The following is a 20,595-nucleotide window of genomic DNA, read 5'->3' on the forward strand; positions in this document are numbered from 1 at the left end:
TCGTGCTCGACGCTGTTCCACGCCGTGTCGGTACATCAAAGAAAATTCGCACTATTGCACGTTCGGTTTGGACGGGATTTTGTTTACCACGTTTGCGATCCAATATCAAAAATGGAATGGCCGAATGGAGTTGTTTAGAAATCGCCAAGACCCGTAAGGTTATAGCAAAAGGATTTATAGCTAGCCTTTCTCTAGGTGAAATTGCTTTTCGGTATAATTGGTATCACTTTTCATTATTTTTATGTCATTTAAAACTAATAAGGTATTAAAATCTGTAAGTGACATCCGACAAAAGTTCTTAAATTTTCCAGAATCTTCTGTTTCAACATCGTTTAGTAAATTGTTACCACCATGAGAAACTCGATTTTTAAAAAGAGTTATGTTCCACCATCTCCTCTGCAGTTGTTTTCTCTTTTGATGTTTCAACAACTTATAAAATACAATGAAAGACGCACAAGCAATAATTTTTTCCGACATTATAAAGATGAAGTGCCACACACCCATCAACGCCGAACATACAAATAATCGTTAGGTCTGGACGGAAGCTGATCAAGTGCTCGAGAGCAGCAAGCGAATTTGAATAAATGTTTGCTCGCGCTCGTTACTGCTCGCTCATTTGGTCTGGACGCCCCTTAATAATTTAATACATAATGACGATTTCGACTGGGCTGCACCGGTTCTATTCGAATGCTCTCAGGGCGAGCAACTGCTCAAAGAGTTGCACTTGCACAGTGCTGGAGCGAACTGGACAGAACCGACTATGTATGACGGTTCCAAAATTATTGCACTGAGTGCTAGTTTACAAAGCTGCTCTGATGCAGCCGAACGAAAAAACAATCCGCACCGGGTCTGTGCGAGTCGAACATACATTGCTCTTGCTTTGCTCTTACCAGTCGAAATTGTAATTCTGTTCGAGTTCGCATTGAGTGCGGCTTAATGTAGCCAGTCAAAATCGCCATATTTCAACCAGCATTAAAAACGAGACGTTAATGAGAACGTTAATGAGTAAGTTATTTGTACTCGGCTTAAGCTAATTATTTCTTCTTTAACTAGTTTTGTATTCTGACTGGAAATTTTACAGTATTTTCTTCTGACCTGCACCTCCTGTCGCCATTTTAAAAACACCACTTGAACCCAAACTTGGACCTGCTTGATCGTCAAAAATAGCAGTCTGAGACTTGAATGGAAACTCACTTGATCAATTGACATTATTTGTCGAGTTTAGACGGTCATATTGTATTCATACGAATTGAATTAAAGTGACGACTTGATCAATTCATTCGACTCGTGCAAACGCACCTTTAATATTAGATCAATTTCTTGCATTCAGAATTTCATAGCAACGTTAAGAAACAGATAACAATATAATTTCATGTTTTAAATAATATCATATTGGAAATAAAAAATCAAGTGTAACCTTTAAATAAATATACCAAATACGTTTAAATTACCTATACGGAGGATACCGCTTAAATTCCTGTCCCAATGTTAAAGGATGGCTATAGAATTTCAATGCATTTCCTACATAAGTCTATCCTTGTGTGGTAGGAGGTTTGACTAAACAAGGATGAACCTATGTCTTGAAACCGTTCGACTCGATTTTCTGTCCTCCTTCAATACTGGGACATAAATTCTCTCATTGCTCTAATGGGGAGGCCGCCGCACGGTGGGGTATTAGCATGAAAAAGGTGATCGAAATTCGAAAAAGCAGATGTGTTTAAGATTTCCCAAAAAAAGATAAATGATAAGTTAAATCATGTCTGCCATGAATGACGTTGCCATGGGTGTGTTTAGTTGCATTCATTTGTTTCAACGAAACATCAAAGTTGTTACTTCTCACAGATAAGAGGTAAATGGCTAAATTTTATGTTTAAAATTATAAATTGTTGTTATTCTTGTGCTCTTTTTACGTTTATATTATTGTTTTGATTGAAAATGGTGGTTCAGCAAGCTGCAGGTATGTATTCTACAAAAACGTATTATTTATTTTGATATTCTCTATACTAACGATTTTTTTTGCAACTAAAAGTTAGGCGTTCAGAAAATTTGATTAAATTTGTGACATTTTTATTATACTTAGAGATTTAGTTGCGCATTTCGAAGAATTCAGCATATTGTCTATATACGTTTTACTTAGTAAACATTGGGCTTTCATACAGTAAAATAAAATACTGCGACTTTTTGCGACTTTGCTGATAAAATGAGAAAAACATTCTTGGTTTCCTCTAATTTGCCAATCAGTGATATACTAATGCGAGGTGTAAACCGCGATGGCATTGTTGTGTACAAAGCGATCGCATTAGTGTCATTAGCAGTATAGCACAATTTGGCATTAGTAGCGACTTTAGTGGCATGGGCATTGCTCGCGGATCAGTCGTAGCATTAGTAGTATTAGTTGCGATATTACTACTGGCATTGACCGTGGAAACACTGGGACAGTGATTTTTCTTTATTTTTTTAGAATCGACGAATTATCATTTATTTTGGTCATATTATTTCCTCTTTAATTGAAAATAGCAATAATTTATATAAGGTCTACATAAAAAAATTTCGATCAACTATCTGTGTCAAATACCCCACTGTGAGCCGTATAGGTAATTTAAACGTATTTGAAATATACCCATTTTTCTTATTTTATATTTTTATATGCGGAAAGTTATTTTGTTTTTATAACAAAGGAATACCATCGGTATACTGCATGCATTTATTAAAAAAAGTCATATGATTAAGAATGGTAGGAATACTAACATATTGTACTAGATATAATATTATAGTTTCCTTCAAATATGTCAGTTTTAGCATGTCCAATATAAAGTCCATAGATATATATGTCCAATACAGTTGCTAATGGTAGGTATTATTTGGTATTATCCTTGGTATTATTGGAAGGGTCCAAGGGAAAAAATATGATAAGCGCCATTTCACTGATTTTACAGGAGCGCACTAGACAACTGGTAATTATCAGGTTCTTTCCGTGTATTCCATATTTTTACTAGGCATATATCATAGGATTTAACAACTTATTGCCCTGCAGAGTTTATACATTTTGTAGAGACCAGTTAGACCTACTTTTACGTTACATCAAAATGTATTGATAATTGAAAAAATTGCAAATTGCTCGTGATCGGTTCATGTCGCTCTTAAAAATTAACCAAGGCTTGTATTGACATGATCCAAAAAACAAAATCCTCAGGGAACATGGTTCTGACCGTAAAATTATATTTTAGGAAAACTCACACCCGAAATTATTGCAGAGGGTGTTTTAAACTTAAGGTAAAAAAACAACCCCTCGATTAACCCTGTATAATATATGCCAAATAAGAAAGTTTATAAAAAAACTGGGTTTACGAATTAAAGTTGATATAATTTTATACAGCTTGCTAAAAATTCATGAAAATAGGGCTGAAAATAACAAAACGGTTTAAATTTCACCAAAAATTTCTCCGTTGCGTTTTTTTGCTTCTGAGTATATAAAATTTATATCACTATTAGCCTTGTTTATTTATTAGTCATAAACCTTCAGGCATAACTGAATTTTCATTTTAAACTGCGTTTTATTCAAGAAGACTTCACGTTCTCTACTTAAAAAAATATGATATTTTCTGGAATTTTGTCAGAGAGGTATGTACAACTAGCGTCAAAAAGAATTTATTTTGTGTATAAATACTTTTTTCAGGTGTCTTTCGTATTGGCAATTACCCGCATTACCCTTCCGTATATGAACCCTCTGTTATATCTGCTGAATAATTAATAAAACACTGACCTAGTATCTATATAATCGTCAAGTTATTGAAATAATAATGTGCGGAATTGTTACAAGCGTATACAATTACTATGGATTTTTAAACATGAATTATTGATTCTCAGGTTTTTATTTTATCATATAATTTAAATGGCACAAAACTCAGAGTTAAAAGAAAATGCATTTTTCCTTCAATTGATTATTGTTGCTTTCTTCGTTTTTATTATTTTATTTCACCTTCATTTTCTTTAATACTGGAATAATTAAAGCATGTGAAAAAAAATAGTCCAATTTAAAAAGAAGTTTAAACCATAGGTTGTCTCTGAGTTAACCCTTTCAGTACGGTTATCTTGTATAGATGACTTCCCGATGACTGATAAGTGATACCAACTAAAATTACCATATGATAAAAAAAACTACGTCCAGTTGGCTTTGAAATGACGTTTGATATCATCCCCCATATAATTTTACATATAAAATTACAGCGGTCTTAATCTCGTAGCCATCGCTGACGCCGTTTTTTTTTCGATCGTATTGTGTATTAGAAGGGTATTAGTTAAACAAATGTCGTTTATTTCAGACGTATTATAGAACTGACCACCTAGTCAGAATAAAATAAATTACGAAATATAGATCCATTTTTAAAAACTATAAAATTTATCACTATTAGTCATAACCCTTCGAGCATAATTATTCATTTTTCAACTGGGTTTATTCACAAAGACTTCAACATTCATAGTGTAATTGCAAACATCTGTCACAAGATAAATTCGAAGAACATTTCAGTTTTGTTAAATTCTTTAAAGAGAAATGAAGACTTCAGGTTCTCTAGTTAAAAAATGTATGATATTTTCTGGAATTTTTTCGGAGAAATATGTGGAGCCATCGTTAAAAAGAATTTATTTTGTGTATAAATACTTTTTCCAGGTATCTTTCGCATTGGCAATTGCATCTTTAACGATTGAAAGTGTGAGAATATCCAAATATCCTTATCCTTTGGAGAGGAAAATGCAGGCTTTTATGATTAGTATTGCAGCCTCCACGGTTCTAGTTAAACTGATTGTATACAAAAAGAATGATGTGCCAAAGATGTTTGAAGAAATTCTAATTATAGAAAAGGACATGGCATTAAATAAGAACAAGGAAATGCAGAGAATGTACCAGCAATTTCAAAAATATAATTTATTGATTATTATTTCCGTCATCGCGGTTACAAATTGTACTGTAAGCTTTATGCTGATTGCTTCAGTCAAAAATATATTCAAAACAGGATTGAAAAATTTTGATTACCAAAACGACGCTTTGTTTATTGAATTATATTTCCCCGATATAATCCGCGAAAAGCATATTTACATTATTTTTTAGCCAATATTTACTTTCCAATGCTTGGTTTCGTTGCCAACGTAGCTGGCCAGGCTACCCTCTATACCCTTGTAAACTTTGCCTCGTTTAAATTTAAGCTAATAGGATATTATCTGAGAACATTTAAGAGTTTTAAATCAACTCCTCAAGACAATCCATTCTTAAGGTTAAGATTTATTATTATCGAACACCAAAAAACAATAAAGTATGAGTTTCATAGTAAATTATTTGGTTTTAAATAATTATTGTTTTTTTTTCAGATATGTAGAAAATTTAAATACGGCAATCAAGTATGTTATTCTATACGAATTTCTTATAAATTCAGTTAATGTAGCATCTATAGCTTTTCAACTAATAACGGTAATATGTTAATATATTAAGTTTCTTTGAGAGATGAATTAAAAAATCAACAAAATAATTTCAATGATAAATTAAGGACCGCATATTTGTGGTGATATGTTTCTTAATGACAATCTAAACGAATTATACGAATTATTTACGAACAATGGCTATCCTAAAAGATTATTGAAGAGTTACCTTATGCTCAATAACCGTCAATTTGAAGTTGATCAAAGAATGTCTAGAAAAACTGAACAAAGTAGGCAAGGAAAATAAAGTCTTCCTACTCTGGGTGCCAGAACCGTTCTGCTTCTTAAGTGGAAACCAACTTAAACTAAGAACCTGGAAGACTCCATCCGTAACCTGGAATGAGAATCCTCCAACGGTCTAAGATAATGATGGGTTGTTATTTAACTATCTGTTATTTTATAACAATTATTTAGAAATAACTTAACGCAACCGTTACTACTTCTAAAAAATAACAGATATAAAATAACGACACGTAAAGATCGACCGTTCGTGAAACGAAGCCGGGGGAATGCGCTACGGCGCGGCGAACGTAGCTGCATCGGTCGATGGTCGTGTTGGGCTTGCAACAGCTTAAAAATAATAGGATCAGAGATAGGATATAAAAGAAGCAGTCATTTTAGATACGTTGTTTTTTAACCTGTTACAAGCATAACAGGCGGCGGTCGAGATAATCGGAGTGGGGAAGTAACGCTGCTGCATCGGTCGATTGTCGATGGAGGTTCGAAACAGGTTGGAGAATAACGCATCAGTTGTTTTAGATACATTGTTTTTCAACCTGTTACGAGCATAACGGGCGGAGATCGAGATATTATGGCGCTGTATGTTTCCGTACTTAGTTATTAAGTTTCAATATTTAGGTATTTATTTATTCTGAAAAATTTTCAGAATAAATACCTAAGTAGAAATTCTCCTTTTCAAATTTAAGTGTAAAATTAATTCGAACTCTAGTGTGTAGTTGGTTTACTTATAAAGAATATACTACACATTTTCTTATATTGCTATTTTTTGACTGCAAATGGTAAAATCATAACTAAGAGCTTCTCGCCCGTCGAGTGAGATGCACCCTGTACACTGCTACGCAATTCAGGCGGATAGAGGGGCAGGGCGTAGGTAGATCGGAATGTATAGATATAGACGAGTGGCGGCATTTTGTTTTTTTTATATCGCAAAATTTGTAAACAGCACTTATTTGTAAACAACCACCGTTTTTAGAGAGGTATTTTATAGATAACAATCGATATTTAGAAATGTTTTGACAGCCTGGAAATACTACCACCAAGCACGTCATTGTTGCAACGTGCAACTGCGGGCGGTGACCCTCATACTCTTTCGGATATTTTGCAATAAAATAAAGAAACCTGTTATTTTTAAGCTGTTATTTTAAGCTGTTTTTTATAAATAACTATAACAGTTTCAACTGTTATCTAAAAATAACAGTTTTGCCCATCACTAGTTTAAGACACTTGAAAAAAATTATCAGGATTTAGGGCCAAGAAAAAAAGATTTTCTTTAATTTAAGTAAGAACAACCTTCAGATTTTCGCGGGGTTTACAACAGGAAACAACGGCGAATGCAGATTCTGTGGGAAAAATGAGAAAGCACCAGAACACACAGTAAATGTTTATCAAAGCGACCCAATGATTTTTCTCTCGTATTTTACCGTTTACCGAGCCATATGAAATAATACTGCGTGTATCTGCGGAACCTTTAAAAACTTTGAAATACTTTAAATACAAAAAATGTTCATTTTTTAACTCTCCATCGAAGAAAAAAATCTCGAAATGTCATTGATCGTCATTTCCCAGCCAACTGGACGCCGTTTTTTTTTCGATCATACGGTATTTCAATGCGATCAACATGGTAACCCGGACGCCTTGAAATAAAGTAGTCAGACAGTTCTGAATTGTGTCGTATCGAGCGCTGTAGTCGGCATTTTAAAAAATCGGTTGAAATGCACCAGACCTATACGATGTAGAATGTTTAGGAAGGGAGTTAATCACCGCGACCTTACAGATCTATTTTGTGTTCCCCTTTCTTGAGTTATAACGAGTTATAACTCATCATACAGTCTCCGGGCTTTAACAAAAGCCAGTATTTAACACGGCTCCTCAGTGGCCAGCTTTCTATCCTCGACATCAGCCGTACCGAAGTTCATGGCCCGAATGGTCGTCGTCTCGGCACACTCAGTGATGTGAGGTGTTCTGGTGTTTCCCCATTTTCCCCACAGAATCTGCATTCACCGTTGTTTCTCAGTTTCATCCTACTGAGGTGTTCGTTGAGGAGACACTGTCCTGTTAAATAGGTACCTCGTGACTATCCGAAGATTGTTTTTACTTAAATCAAGGAAAATCTTTTATTTTTTTCGGTCGTAAGTTCTGAGGAACTTTGTCGAGTGTCTTAGACCGTTGGAGGACACCCATTCCAAGTTACAGATGGAGTCTTCCAGATTCTTCAGTTCCGCTTTCAGTTGGTTTCCGTTTGGAAAACAGAACGGTTCTGGTCCAGTTAGTGGAGTGTTCGCTCCTTTTCTAGCTAGATCATTTGCTTTCTAATTGCCTTCTACACTTTGGTGAGCAGGCACCCAGAGTAGGAGGACTTTATGTTCTTTGCCTAATTTGTTTTGACCAACTTCGAATTAATGGTTACTGAGTTGATCGCGTTTAGTGCTGCTTGGCTATCGGATAGGATGGCAATTTCCTGTTTTCGATAGTTCCTATCTAAGATAAATTGTACGGATCTTTCGATAGCGTAAAGGCAGGCGGCCACTGCGAGCGAAACTAAACTAAGCTAAGAATATAGAAAGAAACGGTAACTAAACGAAAATAAGTTTCATCGGCCACTGGGAACGATTTTCGCTTAGTAGTCAGCTAAGTTAGCTGCGTTTTCGTATTGTATCTCGTAGAGTATCTCTCTGTATGCTGTCATAGAACTAATCGCTGCGAAAAATTCGCTGGAACCTGTCACGAACTAAAGCGAGCGAAACTAAACTAAGATTTGAATCTTCGTTTAGTTTCGCTCAAGTGGCCGCTGATGCACTTAAAAGTATGGGAGCTGATTTTTACAAATCTTATCTTCGCTTGGCGTAGTTTAGTTTCGCTCGCAGTGGCCGCCCGCCTTAAATGTCTGCCTGAGGGATACTGGGGTAGACCTATACGATAGTAGTAGTATATTTAGTTAAAATTTAACAAAATACTCTAGATAAATTTTATTATACAAAGACATATTTAATTTTCTTGAAAAATTAATCTAAACTTTTTTGTAGGTCTCAGATTACACCAAGTTGATATTTGCAGTTATTTTCTTTTGCTTACAAGTTAATCAAATTTTTATTATTGCCATTACTGCGAACGAGATACAAGTACAAGTAAACAAAATTATTAAAGAAATCCTGTTTACCATATGCTACAAAATTATAGTTTTTAGAGTGTCGCAGTAGCTACTAACGCTTATAATAGTAACTGGTACGAAGAATATAATAAGGAAATACGTCAGATGATGTCGATGATTATTTTGAGAGCGCAAAAACCAGCAGAACTTACTATAGGACCATTTACGCCAATGACAACCGATACGGCTATTACGGTAAAATAAATTCAAATAAGCAACTTAAATTATAATATTTTAAAAATTGGTAGTAGTAGGTAGGAGATGAGCAAAAAAACGCAATCTGGTGATTCAACCGCAGCGATTTGAAAATCGCAATCGCAATCAGCGATTGACGCTCAAAGAAAACTGCTATTGTGATTTCGTCTATTTGCGAGTTTCGATTTAGACATCCAGTATTACTATAGCTGCGATTTTGTTGCGATTTGTGATTTTGTTGCGATTTGCGATTTTGTTGCGATTTTCGATTTTCCTGCGATTGGAATTTTATAATCTGGGACCGTGATTTCTACCTGCGAGTTTGAATTTTTGGGAGTTGCGATTTTCGATATTGTTGCGAATGTAATTTTGTGGTCTATTGAAGCATTTTATAGTAAACTGCGATTGAATTTTCTCTCTGATATTATTAATTTATAGAGAAGGTATTATTTTCTAGGGCCACGATCAATAATATACCGGGTGTTTCTCAAGAGTGGTTCACCCGTATAACTTTTTTATTTTTTTTTGTAAAAAAACGAGATTTGGTATGTTAATATGACATAAATTACGATTGATTGACGTATCAATTGTTTTTAGTCACTTTCTGTTACACCGGAAATGACTACAACTTTTGATTTTTAAATGACACCCTCGGTATTTTTTTACTTTATTCAATAGAAAATGACTCTGAATAGGAAGGCATATCATACGGCAACTTTTGACATGTTCGCTTAAAAAAATCTTATTTTAAATTTCAATCTAGAATGTCATGGCTTGTTAAAAACACTAATTTTAATCAAGATGCCTTGGAAAAATAGATTTGATCGTCTGTTGTTTTTCGCGTCTGGTCCTGGCCAGTTAAAAGATGCTCAAATCGTATCATATCTCATTTTTTTCAATGTAGAACGAAGGTGACTTATTGACATATTTAGAAAAAAAACATTTTTTTATGAACAATTTGGTTTGGTAAATATTAAACTCGCAGTTTCAGGTTACAGTATCTGCGATTTAAAAATCGAAATAGCAGTTTCAATTGCGATTGGAGAATCGCAGTTTTGCTCATCTCTAGTAGTGTGTATAATATACGCAAATCTATAATTTTTTATTCAAAAAAGTTCTGTGATTATTTCGCCACTGACTGTAAGAAAATCTACAAAATAAAATAGTTATTTTTTGTAAACACTGCTGCGTTAATCCAAAGGAGACTCATTATCAGAGTGGTTTACTAATAAACAAATTTGCCTAACAGTCAAAAAAATTCTTAACACATAGGGAAGTATAGATATTCCGGTCGTCGGAAGCAATAAAAAACAAAGAACAAAAAAAACTATTTAAAATATCTAAATAGAACTATTCAAAAATACTTTAGTTTTTTCAAACAGACACGTCTATAAAAACGGCCGACGTTTTGTTAAAATGAAACAAATTGTTAATATTTAATTTGTTAGATTTGGCGAAATACCCATAGGACCTTTTTGAATAGACATTTTTTACAATTTTTTTCTAATTTTGTTTTAGGTCATGAAAGCTGCATATTCCTATGTCACTTTAATGGTAGATTCTCTAGGAAAAAAATAATATAAATGTGATTTCAACTAATATGATCACTTGCACTGAATAAAAATAACTAAAATGGTTTGGCCTGCGGATTGGGCCTGTGGTCTTGGTCTACACATAAAAACTATGTGTATGTGTGACTGACCAAGTCTGTAGTATGCCAAATGCACAGACTTGCTCTGTCAGATTATATTTGTCTATAAAAAATGAAAGACTTACTTACTTACTGCCATTACTCGCTGACGAGTATTTGACACGCATCAGAAGATGGCGAGGGGTGTCTCACTATTGGAATTACATGTACATTTTCTTGGCAGTCGCTGGCAGTCATTGACAGTCTTATGGCAGTCGCCTATAATAATTACATGACAGTCATAGGCAGTCTTCTTCATAGTCACTGGCAGTCGCTTAGCAGTGGAAGGATATTTTGGCAGTACGTGTACATTTTTTACCCGAGTGAGACACCCCTCGGAAGATGGTTACGCAAGGCATTCTCTTTCATGAGCTTTTCTGTGACTGAAAAGCCCGATACGTGATGTTATCTCTCTACCGCACTCCGGACATTCAAAAATCTGATTAGTTTGTTGCCTCTACTTTTTGGTTGTTGTTGTTAACTGAGTTTACAATTCTCCTCTATTGCGTTCTACTGTGCGCTGCTTCCTCCCACTGAAGCTCCAACTTATTCCCTTGAAGTTTTTATGGAAAATATTCTTGTTTCTTTTGAGTTGTCTACCCGGTTTTTTGGTTTCCTCTTACCGTCTACAAACTCACCGTAAAGAGGAGATTTTGGTAGGCGGTTTTCTTGCATCCTGCATACGTGACCAACCCAATGAAAGAAGGTGACCAGGCCATACGTGACAAGCCCAAAAATGAAAGAAGGACAAAATCGACGGACTTATAACGCTCTTTCTTTCTAAGCGGCAATTTTTATTCCGATAAACATTTATCTGTATAAAAACTGCTATAAACATCAAATTTTGTCCCAAACGAGAATATTTAATCCAGCAAAGATCTAAACGCCAAATCCGCATGCCATGTCTGTAAACCAAATATTCTAGTGAATGGGGACTATTAGTGCTTTCATTCAAATTTTTGTTGATTTTTTTTTCTTACGAATCAGTTGTAGTAGGCATAAATAATATAATCTGTTAACTTGTAATGACATAATAAAATAGATATGTTCAGAAATAAGCCAATGTGTATTTACCAAATATACCTATACCTTTGAGTAGTGGCATATAAAATATACACATGAGTTAAATAACTAGAACGGTCAAATTCAGCTGCAATATAAAAATTATCAATTAGACTCTGACAAGCTACTAAGTACCTATTGAAACTATTTGGGTTAAAGTGAAAGAACGGAACACAGTTTAGATACTCTTAGTTTTTGTCATTCCTTTTCTATGAGAATCAGGTCTATGGTTAGCGATGCTGTCTTCTCAAATTACTGGTTCTTGCGAAATTCGACGATGCTGGTCAAATTCCCTGTAGAGTTGACGTTCTGAAAACCAATCTTCGGTAGACCAAAATATACTTTCTTGATCACTACTCTGTTTTGACAGTTTTTGGTTGATCGTTAAACGAAAAATTGAACGTACGATACGCTAGAATCCCAAAAGCATCCCGCCGACTGCGCCAGTTAAATAACTAGAACGGCTAAATTCGTTTTTGAAAAATTTATTTATTAAAAATTATTATTAAGTTTAAAACGGTTTCTTCATGTAGCAAATCCGTCTAATTTTCTTGAACTGAAGGTAGTCCGCATCAAATAAATAATATTGCATAATCTAGGTACTTCTGTTGAATGGAGTCGAGAGTATCCATTGATGTCAATGTCAAGTTGATTGATAATCGATTTGTAGAAATGTACTTCGATTTGATGACAATTTCTTGGTGTAAATTTTGGCATATCCAACAAACTGACAATACAGGGGGTGCGTCTTCTGGGATTTCTGTAAGCTCATTGGTTTAGCATAAAAATCGTTTTCAGATACTTCTTGACGGGGCTCATTAGAAAATGTGAAGTGATTTTTTTTAGAAAATATTTTTGTTTTGGAATGATAACCCTAAAATGACTCTTATGTTCTATTGGAATAGAATATAAGGTTGTCTGGTTGTACCATTGGTACCTCGAATAAATTAGTAATAGTATTATTTACAATAAAACATCTAATTTCTACAATCTGGTCTTGACAAGCCGGCGTTAGGCCGATTAATAAACTAAAAATAAAAATAAAATGATAACAAGTTTATAATTTTGTAAATTAAATATTTACTAATCAAAACTATACATTTTTCTAAGCGGTCCTTTAATATTACTTAGGTGTACTTTATCGCGAGACTCTGTTGTTTTGTCGGACATGTTTCTTGACTCGAACTTCTTGACCTACCTCAAATAAATCTGGGTGGTCACGGTCTTTACTATTTATTTCACAGATAACTTAAAACTTAACTTTTTGTTTAATTAAATTTTCATTGTGAATGCAGCAATTTCGATTTTTCTTTATGTTCATTTACATAATTCTTTAAAAGAAATTGATCAAGTTTAAGGTCGAATGAATCATTATATGGATTAGAAGTTATAATTTTTTACCGTTTATAATTTCGATTGGTTTTAGTTTTGTAGAAGAATGTAGCGTATGATTGTATGCTAAAATAGTTTAATAATTTGTTGTTTAACAGATGTTCTTAAGAAGCCTTTTGAGGTTAATAATTCTATATGTCCGGACAAAGTTGAATGTAGACGTCCACCTTCAAGTGGAATACCTACAATAGGGTGTTGTTCATCATTTAAGTAAAGAGTCTGTCCGTCGTTGTTGTCATTTGGAACATCAAGAGATTCTTTATCGAAATTACTAAAATTAAAATTTTTAATTGAAACGCAAAAAAAAACGAATCAAATTTTTCGACTTCGATTGGTTTGGAAAAATCTAAACTAATAGAATTGTCGGTATTATTCAGAATTGTTGTATTTCCCTTTTTATTTTTGAGCTTTTCCATTTGAGCTATAGTTAAAGTCTAGGATATCTTTCTATAATTATGCATTTTTTTTATAAAGTAGTATGATCTTACCGTTTTTTATAGTTGTTTTAGTTCTAATGATCTGCTTCGCACGTGGCGATAATGTAACCCAATTCAACCTTGTTTGGGTGCAATTATACTGTAATATTGTTTTGGCGTGTGGTGTTAACAAGAATCCGTTTTGAAAATCTAAGTTAGCTTGTAAAAGTTTTAAATTATCAAGCCCTAAAAGCCCATCAAACACGTGTTGAAATTTAAATAAATAGAATTTTAATCTTTGTTTTTCAGATAAGTTGATTATTCTTGAAATAGGAATATTTGCACTATATTGATGTGCTAATTTTTGAAAAACTGTTGGCACTATACATGGATCTTTTACGATATTTTGCGAATAGAATTTTTCAGCTGACGAAAAATGATTTAACTGAACCTGAATTAATAAATATCTTTATATTTTGTTCGGGAAAATTAACTATAAAGTATTAATTAACTCATTAGGGCTATACACATTAAGGAAAATAATTTCTGGTGTTATGTTTCTTTGCTTGTCCAGTAAATTTTCGTTATCTTGTTCTTGTGAAAAATTGTTTAAGTTTTCGGTATAATAAAAATCAATTTCATAGTCGTTTACGAAATTATCACTCTGAATCTCAGATTCAGATTTTTGTTCATTTTCCGTTTTGGTATTATGTAACTATATAAAATTAGGATTGTTATTCGGCATAAATATATTAGAGTTGGGTTTGTTGAAATGCTCATAGGGGTGGGTTTAAGTTTTAGCAAATTTGGATTCGGTCTAAAAACATTTGGTTTTCCAAAAACTTGCAAATTGTGTATTTACATTACACCTAATTTGAATAGGTTGTGAGTGCAAAAATGGGCTTTTGTGCAAAATAATTTTATGTGTTATTATGAGTATTAAACTTATATGGTTGAAAATAGGCTGAAACTTAGATCTAAAATTATTAGAAAATATATTTTGAGTTTTAAAATTATGTGTACTGTTGTTAGCTAAATTATTAAACAATTGAGGTTTAGGCATAAATTTTTTTCAATTTTGTAAATAATAAATATTTGTATTTTTTGCTCACAAACTGTAGTGTATTATCCTTAAATTTTGAGAGCCCATACAACGTAATGTTGTACCAACAGGCTCCCTTAATCCTGATAAAAATGTCTTCAAGGCAAGTTCGTTTAAAATGTTCTTCTTAAAATTCTAGCTGTTTCTGTTAGCTCGTGTAAATCAATATTGAACACATTGAATTTAGTACCTATACCGGGTGCGTCTCAAAAGTGGCTCACCCCTATAACTTTTTTATTTTTTCCGATAAAACAACGAGATTTGGTATGTTAGTACATGACATAAATTAGGATTGATTGACATATTCAAATGTTTTCGGTCACTTCCGGTTTCATCAGAAATGACTACAACTTTTGATTTTTAAATGGCACCCGCGGTATTTTTTTACTTTATTCGATAGAAAATAACACTCTGAATAGAATGACATATCACATGTCAACTTTTGACATTTTTGCATATGGTTTATTTGAAATTGTAACATGCGGTTCATAACGACAATTTGACTCAAAATACCAAGTGTGTGGTATCAAATTATTCGTAAAAAAATGCCTTTTTCAAATATGCTAACGAGCCACCTTCGTTCCATTCGAAAAAATTGAGATATGATTAAAAATACGATTTAGACATCTTTTAACCGGCCAGGACAAGATATTAAAAACATTAGACAATCAAATCTATTTTTCCAAGGCTCCTTGATTAAAAATTAGTGTTTTTAACACAGCTATGGCACTCTAGATTGAAATTTAAAATACAATTTGTTTTTTTTACTGTTTCACACAGACTCACCCTGTATATGTGAAATAAGACGATCCAGCACTTTTTGGTAGCATTATAACATATAACATATACTTATATGCTTAATTATATGCTTAACAACTTTATGAATAATATTAACCTTTTAAAAACTCTTGAGAATGTAAAATTTTAAAAACATATATTTTAAAAGATACTGAAAGATACTTTTTATACACTTAAGGTTGTTGATTCTAGTTGAAAAACGTTCATAAAATGTGTATCACAGCCGCATGAATTGTGCTCAAATACATTAATTCCTACAATTTTTTAAAAGGAAACTAAAATAAAAGTATTATAAACAACAACGAAAAATTAAAACTCATAAAAGGAAGTTATTAATAAGTTATATATATAAGTTATATTTCAAAAAGCTGTTAAATATAAGGTAACTTTCCCAATAACCTGAACTGACCAAACCAACTTAGTATAAGTTTCATTTAAAGAATATGCCTTTTATGTCAAATGTATGACTTTCCTCTCACAGTAGACTTGTTCATCGCTACAGAACTTTACACTGGACAAACTTTTTCCCTTCATCACGTAACTTAAAAGTCACACCTTCGGCAATGCTAAAACTCTATCGAAACAACAACTCTGTGGTATAGAATAATTCAGCGATCTATTAATTATTAATACCATAGACTATATAAGTTAGTCTGTGTTAATACTTAAATGAATGGAAATATAGTAATAGTATAGTCATTTAATTCCGCAGTGTTATAATGTTACCCTGATTTTGTATATCGAAGCCTTGTTTGGGTTTTGGAATCTGGATCAAACTTTTAATTAAAATTAATGAGAGCTATGGTCTATTTGAAATAGTATTTTGGAGATGACACTCATATTAAGAGGTAGTTAACATATAAAAATAAAACATATCCTCTATCTATAGTTAGGTATTAGCTGATAGGTATTAGCACAAACTAAATTATTATAAATGTCTATATTTTTCATATTCTATATTTTTATAAAAACGTATTCTATATTTTTATTTATAGAACTTATTTATTAAATAAGCACTATATACAGCATATATGTTGCATATTTAAATTGCTAAAATATTTATATTTTTACTATTTAATTTATTATTTCTATAATTATATAAAAAATGTATTCACCATTTTGTCAAGTAATCTGAAAATGTTTTTATATCGTTATAATAAAAAAATCCTTTATGGGTATTTTGCCACTGCACTGCAAGAGAATCTACAAAATAAAATTGTTATTTTTTGTAAACACTTAACTTAACGTTTCGGAAAGTTTATCTTTTTCCGTCGTCGGTTTCTTGTAGACGTATCTGTTTTAAAAAAGTAAAGTGTTCTTGAATAGCTGAATTTAAATATTTTAAATAGTCTTTTTCTTTATTCCTTGTATTTTTTTGCTTCCGACGACGGAAAGAGATAAAGTTTCCGAAACGTTAAGCATTTTTTCTCTGTTAGACAAATTTGTATAACTGTAAACATAACTTCTGACAAGCAGTGTCCGTTTAGGTTTAACGCAGAAGTGTTTACAAAAAATAACTATTTTATTTTTTAGATTTTCTTGCAGTGCAGTGGCGAAATACGTATGAAGGATTTTTTTGGAGAGATGAATCCGCCACATAGGTATAGACATTTTTTATCATTATAATAACAAAAAAGAAAATTTTCTCTGATATATAATTAAATTAAGATTAAAAATATTTTTATTCTTAAATAAAAATATTAAACAAGTTTTATATTGTGGTGGCAACTAAAAATACAAGCAAAATTGCGCTGAAAATTCAAAATATGAAATCATAAACGGAAAGTACTGTATTTAATATTAGAATATTCTGTTGCATCTAGAATGTTATAACATGGGTTAAGAAGTAGATATAAAGTAATAATATTGGAAAAAGTATAATATTGAAAAAAAAATCAAGTGTAATGTTTAAATAAATTTATTTGTCTTATTTTACATATGCCCCAAAAATCTAGACCAATATAATAAATAAATATAACATAACAATAAAATAAAACGATGAATTCGTCCCTTTGAGACCATATAAGACTTTTTTGCTTAGATGGAATGGAGAGACACGTACATCTTTATATGGGTCTCAAAGGGCGAGTACAAATATATGTGAAAATAAAACTTATAATATCAAATAAATATATTTATTTTGTATATTATAAGGCACTCGTTTTGATGTTAAAGATGACAATTGATATATTAAGTAAATGAACACCTGTCGTTGATTACAATACTTCAAAAAATGCGAGTAGATTGCATTTTTTTAGATTTTTTTTTCAGTCAGAGTCGCTTGATATTATTTTTGAGTTGTGATCATCGACTTCTTACGGTTTTAGAACTTAGTAGACGGCAGCTGAAAAAAGAATTTGTTGAATTATACGAGTAGACAAAAGTTATAAGGGAATATACATATAATAAATGCTAGTCTATAGGGATATTTATTAGTGGGGATCTATCACATTTTTTATGTAATTTTTAAGATAAAGGAAGGACTGAAACTACGATAGGTAGGTAAAGTATATATATATATATGTTCCAAAAAGTATTCTATTTAAGAGGTAGGTATGCAAAAAAATACATTTTAGTTTAGATCTGTTTCAAACGAAGATAACTACCAATTTTTTTTATTATTTTGAAATCCCAGACATTAAGTGTATGAAAAAAAAAATACCGTACAATCGAAATAAACGGTGTCAAGTTGGCTTTGAAAGGACGGTCGATGACATTCGTCATATGTATACTAAGAGCTGGCAAAGGTTAGTCTTGGGTCGGGATTTCCGTATGTAAGAAGAGTACAATGCGTTTATAATGTACTGAACAAAGAGAGGACAGTAAACACGTTGCCAAACGTATGAAATAAAGAGAAACTGTGCACATCGCTAAGAGACGTGGAAGGGGATATAGCAGATTTGTCGCAGTTGACCGGTCGACCCAATCAGTACCTCTGTCAGTACTTAGAGTTCCAGGGAAAGTGTACATCATGCGTTCAGCTTCACGATTTAATTACGTCTCGTGATACTTAATTTGTTCATTTATTAACGAATCGTTGTAATTTTCCCTATAGCTTGAATTTTTTTAACTGCAAGCTAGAAACACTTGCATTTTTGGTAAAAATAAGTGGAATTGAGTGGGTGTTCGATAGTGGTCGCGCTATTAGAACTCTGAATTCAAAAATCGATATCTCTAAATCTATTAGGAATAATAGATTGGAGTTTTTTCAAGAACTTTGTTAATATTTCTGCTGTATTTTCTTTGTAGACAGTATGTGAAAATCTTTATCAATAAAAAAATTACACGATTGCTGAAAATTGCTATGCTCTAAAAGTAAATGGATGGATTGTTTACAATTTTTGAATAGAAAAAACAACCTTATCGAATTTTTCTTATGTAAACATATTGTAAAATATCCGATCTTGAAAATAAAAAAAAGTTTCAATATCTAAAGTGGTTCTTGAGTTATGGCAAAAAGTTGAGTTGGCAAAAAATTATCGCGATTACTGACGTTTTCTCGTTATAAAAAAAATGACACCCTAACGATATCCTTATACTTCCATTTCAGATACTCAGAAACATGTCTAATGATTTTCTCTAGTTATCTCTTGAAAAAAAAGTCTTTTAAAAATAAGCGGTTTGCGATCGTGATTTTACTTTACATGATAGGGAAAGGCGTATCGGCAACGCCGCAACAGCACACCGTCGCGCGTCGCGTCGGTCGGTCGCATTTCTCTCACTCCGACTTAATAAGATCCCTATGCGATTTACTTCCACACATGTAAATGCCGACCCAAAAGTAACAGTTGCCAGCACGGTATGTAATTTTACATACAAAATGACAGCGATTTTTATTTCCAAGCCATATCTGACGCCGTTTTTTTTTGTTTATTAAAGGATAAGTAGACTTTAATGACATTTTCTGTTAAATTTTACCTACGTATTTTTATAAAATATAAACAGAAAATTAAAAAATGCAGTAGGTAACAGATTAAAATCGGGTATTTCCTTTTTAATACTGTCGTTTAATTAGATACCTATTTAGGTTTATTTTAAATATTTAGAAATCATTGTTTAAGTTATTAGGAAACTTTAATAAAATTGCATACATCTTGCTCAAGTGAAGGCAAAGATAAATGATGAATTTTACAACTACAAAACATTTAAAATTAAAAAAATACCACAACACAGATAAAAGACACACTATAAGGATGGACGACTAATTTTATAACATCAAAAAATAAGAAAAAATATTACCAATTTTGAGAAATCCTAGAGTGATAAGTTACCTATAGGATATCTAGGAATTGCTGGAAATGGAATGCAATAAATGGCGGTATCGCTGCGATTAAATCTTTTAAATGCAATAAAAATAAATGTGATTTTTCCTGAATAATATACAATTTAAAACAGTGTCAGTAGCGCACTCCCATTCTGGTGAGATAAGCATTGGCGTAACCAATATGTTGTTTTAGAAATTCACAAATAAACAAATAAATAGACTTGTAAATTCTTGTTAAGTAATTAAATGCATTTTGGATGATTGAATCTACAATTATTATTTTTGAAACAAATATTTACAAAGCTTTACTTTTGGCTAAATTTTCTTAACATACCGGATGCTTCTCAAAAGTGGCTCACCCCTATAACTTTTTTATTTTTACAGTTAAAAAAGAAGAGATTTGGTATGTTAGTATATGACATAAATTAGGATTGATTGACGTATTCAATTGTTTTCGGTCACTTCCTGTTTCACCGAAAATGACTACAACTTTTGATTTTTAAATAACACCTTCGGTACTTTTTACTTTATTCGATAGAAAATAACACTCTGAATAGAATGACATATCATATGTCAACTTTTGACATTTTCGCATATGGTTTATTTGAAATTACAACTTGCGGTTCGTAACGAAAATTTGACTCGAAATACCAAGTGTGTGGTACCAAATTATTCGTAAAAAAATGCTTTTTCCAAATATGCTAATGAGCCACCCTCGTTTCATTTGAAAAAATTGAGATATGATTAAAAATATGATTTGAGCATTTTCTAACTGGCCAGGACAAGACACTAAAAACATTAGACAACCAAATTTAT

At 32.3% G+C, this 20,595-nt stretch overlaps 2 protein-coding genes across 2 annotated transcripts in view; one reads left to right on the plus strand and one right to left on the minus strand.

The window, feature by feature from the left end:
* The first annotated feature begins 3,198 nt into the window (after positions 1-3,198).
* Positions 3,199-10,892, plus strand: LOC115878299 (odorant receptor Or2-like). Its single transcript, XM_030894755.1, has 6 exons — positions 3,199-3,210; positions 4,670-4,899; positions 5,365-5,464; positions 8,736-8,837; positions 8,897-9,055; positions 10,574-10,892. Exons 1-6 carry the CDS (start codon positions 3,199-3,201, stop codon positions 10,631-10,633), a joined length of 663 nt encoding a protein of 220 aa, XP_030750615.1. The 3' UTR covers positions 10,634-10,892.
* A 6,525-nt stretch (positions 10,893-17,417) lies between these two features.
* Positions 17,418-20,595, minus strand: part of LOC115878378 — a 42,070-nt gene continuing 38,892 nt past the window's right edge. The window contains 1 exon segment of the mRNA XM_030894855.1: positions 17,418-17,859. Within this exon segment, the coding sequence (XP_030750715.1) occupies positions 17,846-17,859 (14 nt within the window). The 3' untranslated portion in view covers positions 17,418-17,845.

This window comes from Sitophilus oryzae, unplaced genomic scaffold (genome assembly GCF_002938485.1).
Source record: "Sitophilus oryzae breed Bouriz unplaced genomic scaffold, Soryzae_2.0 scaffold_1508_pilon_pilon, whole genome shotgun sequence".
NCBI lineage: Eukaryota > Metazoa > Arthropoda > Insecta > Coleoptera > Curculionidae > Sitophilus > Sitophilus oryzae.

What these genes read in the sequence shown, in the direction of transcription:
- LOC115878299 (XM_030894755.1), top strand. An exon ending in AACAAGGAAATGCAGAGAAT is followed by an intron (nt 4,900 to 5,364) that starts GTACCAGCAATT and finishes TTTTTTTTTCAG; the next exon opens with ATATGTAGAAAATTTAAATA. An exon ending in CAACCGATACGGCTATTACG is followed by an intron (nt 9,056 to 10,573) that starts GTAAAATAAATT and finishes ATTTTGTTTTAG; the next exon opens with GTCATGAAAGCTGCATATTC.